General features: G+C 40.7%; 1 protein-coding gene across 1 annotated transcript; it reads left to right on the forward strand.

Moving 5' to 3' along the window:
• Positions 1 to 2662: 2662 nt before the first annotated feature.
• Positions 2663 to 10873, forward strand: LOC311268477 (NACHT, LRR and PYD domains-containing protein 3-like; the record flags this gene model as incomplete). The annotated part of the gene is made up of 11 exons (XM_084372152.1): positions 2663 to 2961; positions 3061 to 3113; positions 3288 to 3524; positions 4912 to 6793; positions 6996 to 7169; positions 7592 to 7753; positions 8110 to 8283; positions 8458 to 8631; positions 9115 to 9288; positions 9449 to 9498; positions 9650 to 10873. The coding sequence occupies 11 exons, from the start codon at positions 2663 to 2665 to the stop codon at positions 10165 to 10167; spliced, it is 3897 nt and encodes a 1298-aa protein (XP_084228278.1). The 3' UTR covers positions 10168 to 10873.
• Positions 10874 to 12967: the final 2094 nt, after the last annotated feature.

Below are 12967 nucleotides of genomic sequence, written 5' to 3' on the forward strand. Positions count from 1 at the left end.
CAGAAATGCGACAAGTAGCTACACGTATCTATGGTAATCTTGAAGGAGGGAATGAACCTAAACACTGTAAAAACATCCTAATTGACAGTCTTGTCTATTTACACAGAACATGCACCAAACTGTCTTTAATACACATCTGAACCACACAAACCCTCTGCCAAAATGTTGCTTTTGAACATCTGGCTAATGATTAACACAGGACAGTTGCCAGAGTCTGACCCTATTGTATGTGTGTATTTCTGTCCATGTCAGACAACAACCTGGAATAACCTCTTATCAAAAAAAAGACAGACACATCATAGAGCATGAATGGACTTGCAGGCTGCTGGACGATGCCATAAATATAGAAGGAAGTTTAGTTTTCCTCTGACACAAGTGAGGATTTCAAACACTGAACACTGTTCTGTTTGCTTTTGAGAAAGACAAACAGACTTTTGTACAACTCGACAGAAAAGTTTTGGAGTTTTTTGTGCAGCTACATTTTACTTTCTCTTTCTCCCTCCCTCACACCCTAAAAAATCCAGAGTTAAAATGAACCCACCTGGGTTATTATTATTGGACCAACCCAGAAGTAGTTAATTTGACTCAACAAAATGGGTTGTGCATTTTAACTCAACAAGATGGGTTACACATTTAATTCAAATGCTGGGTCAAATTAATTTCAACCCTGGGTAAATTCTACCATATGAATTGGTTAAATATTGTGCAAATTATACTTACTATAATACTCCACCAAAATGCTGATTCATATAAACTGCAAGGGATAATTCTACCTCAAAAATGGTGATTATTGTGATGTTGTGTTTTACTGTAACAGAATACCGATGTCTTGTAAACAGTTACATTACAAACCCTCTAAAATACATCCTATATTTGCTCATGCGAATATATTATGCAACAAACACTTTTAAACAATGTTAGAATCTTAGAAAAATATTTATTCTATTTTTGGCAGATCAGAGGATTAACGTGCAAAACAATCTTCAAGAATTGACAGCAGTGCAAAACTACATGAATAAATGTACAATATCTTGTGTTCAGGACTTTAAAAAGCGAAAATGAAAATCAGACCATTACTACGTCAAAAGTAACCAACTAACTACAGTATTAAACATCAAAGTCTTGTGCAATCTAAAACAAATTGAGGAAAACAAATTAAATGTGGCAGCTAACATGCAGATAAAAGATTGTTATTAACAATGAATCCTCAACATACACTCCTTCCTAACTTACCATGCCTGGAGTGAGTAGATGCAGGAACTCTTGGCAGGTCTCCTGGATGCCCCACTTGTTTCCCCTGATCATCTTGGCCCTGTTTGATTGAATACTTTATTAGCAGTTGCAGAAAGTACAGCAGTACAATTGTACAAGAATGTTAAAAGGATAACACAAAAAGCCCTGAGGGCAATTGCAGACAGGTGGTCTTTAATGGTATTTTTGTTGGCTGGTTGGGGGGTAGGTGTTCCACATTTTGGTAGCATATTAGAAATGCATTCAGTCATTACCGGTGAACTAGCCTGTTAGTTAGCTCACACGCACCCATCGAACCGGCTAGCTGGCGAAGTACCAGGCTGGCGAGCAAACCAGCAGGATAATTAGCCCGCTAGCTGCCGGCTGCCAGACTAGCGAACCAGCGAGCTAGCTGGCTAACTCAATAAACATGACCAAAAGCCCGCAGGCATTATGGACGTTTCATTAATTCATTTGGTAAATGGCTAAAACCAAACAGATGAACTGCATCCGTGTGTGCTTCCATGATAACGACAATATAAAGATACTACTTTAATAGGTAACGCAAGACGGACAATGTGAATTAGATATGTAGTGTGCACAAACCTTAATTAGGACTTGGCCCGCCGCGACGAGGATGATTGGTCGGGTTGCCGCTCGGTGCTTCGTGGTGGATGACGGGAGAAGTCGACGTGATGACATGTGACGTGTTGACGTTCAAAGCATAAACATCCCAGGTGCTGGGTCAACTGATGTTTGTTGGGTTGATGGATTTTAACCATATACTGTATATAACCCAACTGTATTTAACCCAATGCATGGGTTGCACAAAAATAACCCAAATAATAACCCAAAATGGGTTACACATTTCATAACCCAGCAGTTGGGTTGATGAGTGTGTGTGTGTATCTGCAGACACACACACACACACACACACACACACACACACACACACGTTTAGTTAGGTCTGCCAAACAAAATGCTCACATCCTGTCTCTGACAAGAGTAGTCTTTCTCGGGGTTGTTCACAAGTCGATAGACCCACAAGCATTGGAAATGCAACATGTTCTTCTCTCCTGCTGCAGCTTACCACAGGACCTCAGACAAAAAGGTAAAATAACACATTTGAATATATTTTTAGGTATTTAAACACAATATGAGTAGTCCTGTCAAATATCTTATATGTTTTAGTGAAATCAAAAACAACACAAGTTGCTGTAGAGTTGTAGACGATACAAATACAGACCAAACAAACATTGCTTTTACTTTAAGCATAAATCAAACGATCAAATTCATAGTAAAACAGAATATGGGTTCACATCATTTACTTCAGTTAGTACATGCATTGTACATAAAGGAAGCAAATTTGGCTGCTCTGAGGAAATGATGTTTGTTTACAGATTCACTGTGCTGACACTGAAGAAATAACATCATGGGAAGCCTATGCTCTGCACTCAGGAGGGGTACAACAGGGGAGAAGGAGTGTCACAAAGTTGACCGTGAGAAAGACAAAGTTTCCACCACAGTCGAAAGTGGAGAAAAGTCTGTTCTCCTCCAAATGAGGTCATCTATGCAGGAGGAGGGTGGAGCTGTAACGGACATAACAGGGGAGGAGACTTTAAGGAGGCAGGAAGTAGAAAATACTGATACTGCCTCTGAAACACTGGGTTGTAGTGAGAAGAGCAGCACATTGCTACATGAGTCCACCTTGGCTGAAGTTAACAGACCTAGGTGAGATTAAATATAAACAAAAAATAAAAAAATATACTTTGGTTCTCAGCATTGTTAACTGATAAATCTATAACGCACAGTTGTTTTGTCATTTGTCAGTCCTGGCCTCTCTGAAACACATGATCCTGATTCAGCCATCACAGAGAAGAAAGGTGAGTTAATACATTTAGGAGCAAACACTATCTTAATTTAAATTGGTGACCATAAAATAACAATAACAAGAACAGTATATACTGTACATGCTTTAGAGGCCATTCATCCTGCTGCATGCTTGTGATTGGTAGCTGTGTCCAATATATGACATGTTGTGTTCATCTTTTTAAAAGAAGCTGCCTGGGTGGACGACAACCGAGCTAAGCTCATTCAGAGCGTCAGCTCAGTGATGGTAATAGCGGATGAGATGTTGCAGCAGAAAATAATCCATAACGAGATGTATACCAAAATCGAGGCTGCCAGGACCAGCCAGGAGCAGATGAGAGAGCTTTACAAGGCCCTCACATCCAGAAAAGCCAAATCTGCCTTCTTCAAAATCCTCCTGAAAAATCAACCGGAACAGTGTCAAAGTACGTAAGGTCTGATTTTTAAAAAACTTTTTTGAAGTGTTCGTCTGAAACATGATGGTAATTTGATGCTTTGATGCCACTTAAATATCAGTCACTTGTCAAGTGCAAATGAGAGTTGGTCAAGACACCAAGTCTGACACAATATTTTCTTTTCTGGAAGTTCTTTATTGCTTACAAGCAAGAGTCACTCATCAGCAGCGCATACAGTAGATGATGACTGAAGAGAGGCAGTCTCTCCTCATCCTTTATAATAGCAGAAAACAATACTCAAAATTGTAGTATAGTAAGTAATAGTAGTAAGATTATGATCTCACTCCAGAAAGCATTCTAATCATCTCCACATCTGCCTCAGGATACACATATGTAAGAACAACATATCAAAATAATAAAGGGACATTAGATAATTTCCCTCACACTACAGTATATTGCAGGGCAATACATTAATGCTTACATTGGCCAATTAAATTCTGTGTTCAGATGAGTAAAATGCCTCACGCAGTGTCTGATAGGGCATATTTCCCTGTAAGCTATCTGAAACTAAACTGCATACTGTATCGCTAAAGTGGAGCTTTTCCAGCTGAGCTGCTGTGCAAAAAACAAACAAACAAAAAAAATAGATTAGCTCTGGGATCTGCAATTTCATATACGACATAACGTTTCCAACCTTTAATGTCTCTGGAATTCTGCATGCAGGAGACTTACTTGTTTGGCTCAGAAGCTAACACTTGTGCTGTTCAACGGGGGCTCCGATGTGATCATATCCCTTTCAGAAAACATTGTAATCAGGTATCTGAATTAGATCAGAACTGAAAAAGTGGATTGGTGCATCTCTAATTTTAAAGGTCCAGTTTGTAAGATAGTTGAGTATAAAGTCTTATTCCCAACTCATCAAATACTGATGCTTTGGCTTGGTCAGTTGGGCCAGCGTTTACAGACTCTGTCTTACAGATTGGACCTTTAACACATTAACAAGATCAAATGCAATACACAGTTCAAAGTTGTTACGATCCCAGAGGTCGTATAAACATTTCTATTATATGTGCTTTAATTGCCTCTGTGCTTTAATGCACCTCTGTGTTACCTGAGTGTGTGTGTGTGTGTGTGTGTGTGTGTGTGTGTGTGTGTGTGTGTGAGTGAGTGATTGGTTGCAGGTGTGTTTGGTTGAGTGAGTGTAGGTTGTCCAGGGAGCTGATGGGTTCCTGCCTTAAAGCCAGAAGTTTAAAGGCCGGCTCATCCTGCTTCCTGTGGGCTCTCCTCTCTAAACCAGACTGCCAGCATGTCTGTTTGGTCTTATTTTTATGTTGCACCAGGGTTTCCCCTACTACCTGGTCGTAACAAAAAGTATTGCTTCTTTGGTAATGTTTTGACATCAACTCTTTCATTGCAGCAGAGGATCTCGTCAAAGGAGTCAAGAAGAAGCACAAAGCAGTTCTAAAGGAAAGGTTCAGATATGAGTTCGAAGGCACAGAGACAGATTATGAGGATGCCAGATCACTAGACAAAATTTACACACAGCTCCACATTATACAGGGAGAGAGTGACCGTGTCAATCAAGAACATGAGATCTGGGAGATTGAAGATAAGACGAGGAGTCAAACATCTGAAGGCACTAAAATCAACTGCAATGACATCTTTAAAAGGACAACAGAAGATAGCGTCTCATCTGGGCAAGACGGAGAAGTGAAAGGTATCAGAACTGTGATGACAAAGGGAATTGCTGGCATTGGAAAAACTGTCTCAGTGAAGAAGTTCATCCTGGATTGGGCAGATGGGACAGCAAATCAGGACTTGGACTTCATCTTTGTGCTACCATTCAGGGAGCTAAATCTGGTCATAGACAATCAGTTTAGCCTTGAGACACTCGTGAGAGAATTCCACCCAGAGCTTAAAAACATAGCAGTTGCAAATATATTTGCTAATCACAAAGTGTTGTTCATCTTTGATGGTCTTGATGAAAGCCAACTGAAACTGAATTTCAAAATAACAGAAAGACTAACAGATACCACCAAGGAGGCATCAGTAGACACTCTGGTGACCAACCTCATCCGGGAACATCTTCTTCCCTCCGCTCTTGTCTGGATAACCTCAAGACCAGGAGCAGTTCAGCGCATCCCTCGCCAGTACGTACACCAGTGGACTGAGGTCAGAGGATTTAATGATCCACAAAAAATACAGTACTTCAGGAAGAGAGTTGAGGACAAGGCAGTTGCTGAAATAATTATTAACAACATCATGATGTCCCGAAGCTTATACATCATGTGTCACATACCCATCTTCTGTTGGATTGCGGCGAAAGTTCTTAGATACTTGCTACAAAAAATGGACAACACTCAAGATGAAAACAGAAAGATACCCACAACTCTTACTGAGATGTACACACACTTCCTGTTCATTCAAATGCAGGTAGCAACAGACAAGTATGACAACCAGAATGAGTTTGACGCAGAGGAGATCTTCAAGTCAAGTGAAGAGTTCATTTTGAAACTAGGCAGAATGGCATTTGAACATTTGAATCGGGGCAACATCATTTTTACTGGCAGTGATCTGAAGAGCTATGGCATTGATGTTCACAAAGCAGGAGTTTGCTGTGGGTTGTGCACAGAGATATTAAAGGAAGAGGATGTGTTCAAGACAAGAAAACTCTACTGCTTTGTGCATTTGACAGTTCAGGAGTACTTTGCCGCTCTCTTTGTGTACCACACTTTTGCTCGTAAACAAATTGACTCTCTAAGCCTCAAAGATTTCCTGCTCACAGGGTCTGAGGAAGAGCTCAAGTCTGAGTTGGATGCAGATCCAATTGATTTACCTTTGGATGAGCTGATTGAAATTTCCGTAGCTAATTCAATTGAGAGAAAGGCAGGAGAACTGGACATGTTCGTCAGGTTTCTGATTGGCATGACTCTACGATCAACACAAGATCTACTTCAAGGCCTGATTCAACAGAAAGAGGATCACTCTGCAGTTGTTGAGGCAGTTAGGACAAGTCTAAAGGAAATAAACTTAGGGGAGTGCTCACCTGAAAGATGCCTGAACGTTGTTCACTGCCTGATCGAGCTGAAAGACAGTTCCATACATGATACTGTGCAGCAGTATCTGAAAACAGATCATAATCCAGAAACAAGGCTCACCCCTGTTCAGTGCTCAGCTCTGGCTGACTCAGTTCTAATGTCAAATACACCTCTAGATGAATTCCACTTGAAAAAATACAGACCAGCAGCAGAAGGTGTTTTTAGGCTACTCCCAGCTGTGAGGAACAGCAAAAAGGCAAGGTGAGTTGGTAACTAAGCCTGGTTTGACTGCTTTGTCACTGACTTTACTGAAACAAAACTCAATATGTCCCATGTGAGCTGAAATGTTGGCTTAATGCAGCAAACACACAGCACACCTTTTTAAAAATGAAAAGCAATTTAATATTAATTACATTAATCTAAAACTTTATCTGATTATGATTGTTTATTTTAATTTTGGCAGACTCTCAGGGATTTGGCTTGATGTTTGGTATTGTGAAACAATCTCCACAGCCCTTCGAATGCCAAACTCCCCGCTTACTGAACTGCACCTGATAAATAGTGTATTTGGTTCCAAGGGTACACTGATGTTGATTGATGGACTGATGAACTGTCAGTGTAAACTAGAAGCTCTGAGGTGAGTAAAACTATTATTTTTTGATCAATTTTGTTACTATATTTCTTTTTTGTTCATCTTTTTTGTGCATCCTAGTTATACATTGTGTAGGAAGTGAAATACATAAAAAGCATCAGCTTTCAAGTCAAGTCAGTCTATCCCACAGCACCAAATCACAACAAAAGTTATCTTATGACACTTTAAATTTAAAGCAGGTCTAGACTGTAGTCTAGAGCAAGCACTTGGTGACAGTGGCAAGGAACAGCTGCCTTTTAACAGGCTGAAACCTCGGAGCAGATCCCGACTCAGTCAGGACAGTGCCATGCTGGCAGCATTTGGGATGGCAGTGTAGGTTGATCTCTCAATTTATCAGTTGGTCATGTCATTACTGTTGTCCAGACTGTATTATCTCCACAACTTGTACACACATCCTGTGCTTATAGCCTCTCAGGTAATGGATATGATGGAGACCTACTTGGGAGTTTTGTAACCGCTATCAAGTCAACCTTCTCAAATCTGAGAGAACTGGAGCTGAGTGGCAACATACTGGGAGATGCATTATCCTCTGTGTTTTCTGATGGGCTAGGCAACCTGGAGAAGCTCAGGCAAGTCTCAGCTTTTAATGGTGAATAAAAGGTTTCACATCGGACTTCTTGGCTATGTCATACTGTCAGGCAGAAAGGATGTATTTGTTTTTGACATTGTACAAATAGCTTTCCTGCTAAAACAGCCTGTCAGTTGTCTTTGCAAATTTCTTGATACATGTATCATTGTTGCAAAAAGTCTTTTGGTGCTAGCAATATCAACAGTGATTCAAGTTACTTTCTACAAACATTGACTACTTTTAACCAGCCACTAGCTGCTGCCAACTTGTTTTGGATCAGGAGTTAGTTAAATTAGGCTGGACCTACAGTAAATATATTTTTCTCATTTAATGTCTCTTTTATCTCTTTACCAAAAGACTAAACCGAAATTGTGGAATTACACAAATCTGCAAAGAGTTGGTGAAAGCATTTGTATCCAAACCGTGTTCCCTGCGAGAGCTGGAACTGAGTTACAACATTGTTGAAGACTCAGAAATGGAGATCCTTTGTACTGGCTTGATGAGCACAAACTGTAATCTGGCAGTGTTGAGGTAAAAGGCTGCATACATTGCACTGCATTTTTTTTACAAGTTCAAACAAGTCTCTATTACACTTGTAATATCATGGAAGAAAGCAGTAACCAGTACACTAATAGACAAAATAATATCCAATGAGGTATTGCATGTTGCATGCAATTTAATTATATTCCTACATTTGTCATTTAGTCTCAGTCACAACAGACTCACTGAGAAAGGTTGCAAGATGTTGGCCTCGGCACTCAGCTCCAAACCTTCCTACCTGACTGAGCTGGACCTGAGCTACAATGACCTGCAGGACTCAGGAGTGATGGAGCTCTGCAATGCACTGATGAGCCCACACTGTTGTTTGAAAACACTGAGGTCAGTGCATTTAGTAGCTTTTCAAGTCCTTTATTGTGATATGCACAACAATAACAGTAAGCCATTGCTGTGCCTCCAGTAGTGTTAGTGCTGTACAAATATTTATAGAAAATTAAAATCAAATAAAAAAACTAATACCATCTTGCAATGGGATCACACAAGCTTTGACATCCAGAGAAGAAAGTGCAAGTTTGTGGATTAAGCAGTGGACTTTGAGACGATCACTGCCCATGGCATCTTTCGACCATCCAACCTGACCAGTTTGAACCACCCTGTGTGTTAGTAGAGGATTGTTGTGGAGAATATGAGTCATGCTTATCAATCTAAGACAGGGGATTATTTTGTGACAACAAAAGGTGTAATAATGTTAACATTATCCAGCCTGATTAAAGACTAATCAAATCACGCTTCATGTCATGTAAACAAATGATAGATGAATAGAATGTACTACATGTCTAAAACAACGTTGTTTTATTTTCGTAGGCTGTCATTCTGTAAGTTGACGGGAGATGGATGCGTCGCCCTGGCCTCAGCTCTGAGGTCCAACCACTGCAGCCTCAGGGAGCTGGACCTGAGCTTTAATCACCTGGCAGATCAAGGAGTGGAAATGCTGACTGAAATACAGAGGGATCCACGCTGCAGTCTGGAGAAACTCAAGTATGCTCAAACAGGCTGTATAACAAATGCACTTCCACCATAATTCCAAGATATTGTATTAAGAGATTTATTATCTAGATGTGCTTCATGTGTTTGATATGATGTTCATATTTGACTATTTATTCGATGTTTTCACATCTGTCCTTTTGTTTCCCTTCAGTGTGGACCAAAATGAAGACTTCTGGTTTGACTTGAAGCTACTGAGAAAGTGTAAGAAAATAATTATTTTTAAATAAATGCTGAAGCTGTGATGTTAATGAATTTTCACTCAATACTCACCCTGCTCTTTAACAGTAGTATCATGCAGGATTCAGGATATTAACACATTTATCCTTATTTGATAATTCTGTCTTGGCTGCAGATGCCTGTGAGCTGACGCTGAACCCCAACACAGCAGGTGTGAATGTCATTTTGACAGAGGAGAACAAAAAGGCAACATACGTCACAGAGAAGCAACCTCATCCTGTTAATCCCGAAAGATTTGTCTGCCGTCAAGTACTGTGTGCGGAGGGTCTGACTGGTCGGCATTACTGGGAGGCTGAGGATTTTAGTGCTGAAAGAGTTGGAGTGGCATACAAAAGTATAGACAGGATGGGAGACTACTCAAGTGAATTTTCTTTGGGAGGGAATGAAAAGTCTTGGTGCTGGTATCATGATGGGAGCTTTCATCATAACGGGTCCTGTATGAGGTTTCTTGCCGATACTCGCAAAAGTACCATTGGAGTGTATCTGGACTGGCCAGCAGGTATTTTGTCCTTTTTCGAGGTCTTTCCTGATACACTGACGCACCTGTACACCGCCCGTACAACTTTCACCGAACCACTGCATCCTGGCCTCGATGTAGGTGACGGATCAGTTCGAATCTGTAAAATAAATTGACAATGAGGATTTGTCCACCCAATGAGCAAAAGCCTAGAGGAGGACAAAATATGGCCCAGAACAGATGAAATGATCATGAAATATGGGAAAGTTAAAAGCATCCAGTTTCCACATGTCAGTTTAAGTGCAACACTGTAAATAGTATCCACACTCACAATGGTGAGTGCCTTGCATTAAAAAATCAGGCTCACTTGGACTTTGAAACCAGTGATCTTGATCTTGAAATGAGTGAACCAGATGCAGCTGGTACAGGCTGGTCTCCATTCCTTCCCAAAGTTCACTCCTGACGTGCCATCATACGCTTGTCTGCAAGTTTTATGCTTGAATGTGAATTTCATCATGTTAACAGGTCAGCTAACAGAAATATACTGTCAGATAGTACAGTGGCACATTCAGGCCAAATATGAAATAAATGTACCTAAAATTTTATCTTTTTGATTGCACCTCTGATATCTTGTTCAAATGTTATGTGAAATCTTTGGCACAGACAAACAGTATGTACAGTATGTGTGTAAATTTTACGGTAAACAAGAAGCACAGATGGAAGAATGTACTGTGAAGGTGCATGTACATATTTACTTGTGAGCGTCACACTCAGAAAGCAGTTATGTGACAGGAGCATCTCTGTTTGAGAGTGTGTGCATTTTCTATTTTGAAAAGTGAAAGTGACCAATAAAAATGGTATACCAGCATTTTTCTGTGTGTGTGAGTGAGTGTAAAAAAACACTGAGCTAACTACTTTCTATCTTTTTGTTTTAACTTTATCCTGGTTGTTTTGCTTTAACATTTTAAATAACCTTAATTGTCATGCCATCTTCTGAGAACTGTTTCACTTTAATACAGACTGAAGCTTGAACCTGGGAAATTCACTAAAGTTGAGTCTTAATCTTTTGTTACAAAAAACATGGTAAACCACATTTGACCTATAAATGTTATTGTTTTGTTGCCATTTTCTTCTATTCGTCCATGTTGGAGTTTGAGTATTGCTCCATGCTATCCAAGAGGGAACATGTGTCATAATTCACCATTTAACAGGAGACTTTCTCTGTAATGTGCCTCAACCACTAGCGGTGCCAGGATTTTGATTGTGGGTGGGCCACAAGAAAAGTGGATGGGCCAATTAAAATAAGCCAAAAAAAAAACAAAAACCGGGGTTCCCCTTCATCTCTGTTTCAGCACTTTTCTGCGGCACTGAGGACAGCGACTCAGTAGCCTACCTGTGTGGCTCTTGTGTCGCTGTCCTCAGCTCAGTGCTGAAGCGGACAAAGACCTTGGCAGTAAGCCTGACTTCATTTATCTCTTTTGAACGTTCAATAAAACAAGACTGAAACGGAATTATATCTTTGGAGGGTCTATTTCTCTCTCCATTTATTTACTCAGCATGGCGGGCAGGGAACTGTCCAAAATTATTTAACTGTTTCTAATAGGCCTACATTCAGAATGACAGAAGAACATATCGAGATGAATTGAAATAACAGCAGCATTGAATCCGAAACAGCTGCTAAACACAAACAGCAGGAAAACGATCCAAAATGATTTCTCCTGTAGCTTATTTCTTCAGAATAATTAAATGAATAACATATCTAACCATATACACAACAGCATAACAATCCGAGATAGCTGATAAATAATCACACATGCACACAATTTAATTCAAACGTGCTTGTGGGACTTGGGGCTTATTACAGCAGGAGACGGCGGGGTTTCGTGCTGAACACAGCAAGAATTTCTTGATATCCCAGTGAATCAGTCAATTCCCTTTCAAATGAAAGCAGGGACAAAGCGTTCAGTCTACCTGTAAACATTGTTGCCCTGGTGCCTGTTTTTATCCGACTGACAGCTGAAAAGAGTCTCTCCACAGTACATGTCGTCATTGGCAATGTAAGGAGGGCCCGCAGGAGACTGTTCATGTTGGGGAAAATATCACGGGGGCATGCGTCGAGCACTTCTACGAGTGTTTCTCTTTTCTCGGTCTTGTTGGCCTTTGCCTTTCTTTTAAGCTGCTGCACAAACACAGTGTGCTCTGCGTCTTCCATGGGAATGGAGAAGTGCACGCAGGCGGGCCGGATGAGAGCCTTGTCACCAAAGGTGTCTGACCGTGGCAAGCAGGCAGCAGCGGCTGTCATAAAGCCGTATGTGTCGGGCTTGAAACGAGCGTTCAGCTCCATCATCTGCTTGTCCAGTATGTCATTCCACACTTTCTGTAGGTCCGAGTTTTGCTGTACAGGTGATGATTTGCCCAGAGTAGAATCAACGTGCGTATTGTCTAACCTGGCCGGCAACTTCCTCTTTTGCGTGATCCACTGATATCCCAGCGCACAATCTCATGTTTATTCATCAGCTCATCCGTCAGTGCCATTACTTTAGCAAATGCATCATTTTCATTCCTGAATTGTGTGTAGCTGTCCTTGAGCCCTTCAATCAGATCAATACAATCTGTAACTGAGAGTGTGGGAGATTGCAAGCCCTTAGTGGCGTAGTCGCTGACTTCAAACAACTGGTTGAATGTGACAAGCAGAAACAAAAACTTTTTTGTTTGCATTTGGTGCAGTAGGGAGTCAGCTTCAAGTTTTGTTTGGCCAGAACTTTCGGAGAATGTTGCGAGGGTCTCCAAAATAGGTCCCAGGAGCGTCAACACCTTACTGACTGCATTTGACCATGAGCTCCACCTCACATCACAGGATCTCTCCAGCTCCAGTGTTTTTTGCCCCGGTCGCATCTGCTTTTGGATTTCCAGAAATTTGGCGTGTCTGTGCGCCCCAGTCATAAAGTTATGCAAGCTGTTTATAATATCGAAAAA

Source organism: Pagrus pagrus (genome assembly GCF_965226575.1).
Source record: "Pagrus pagrus genome assembly, chromosome: 13".
Lineage (NCBI taxonomy): Eukaryota > Metazoa > Chordata > Actinopteri > Spariformes > Sparidae > Pagrus > Pagrus pagrus.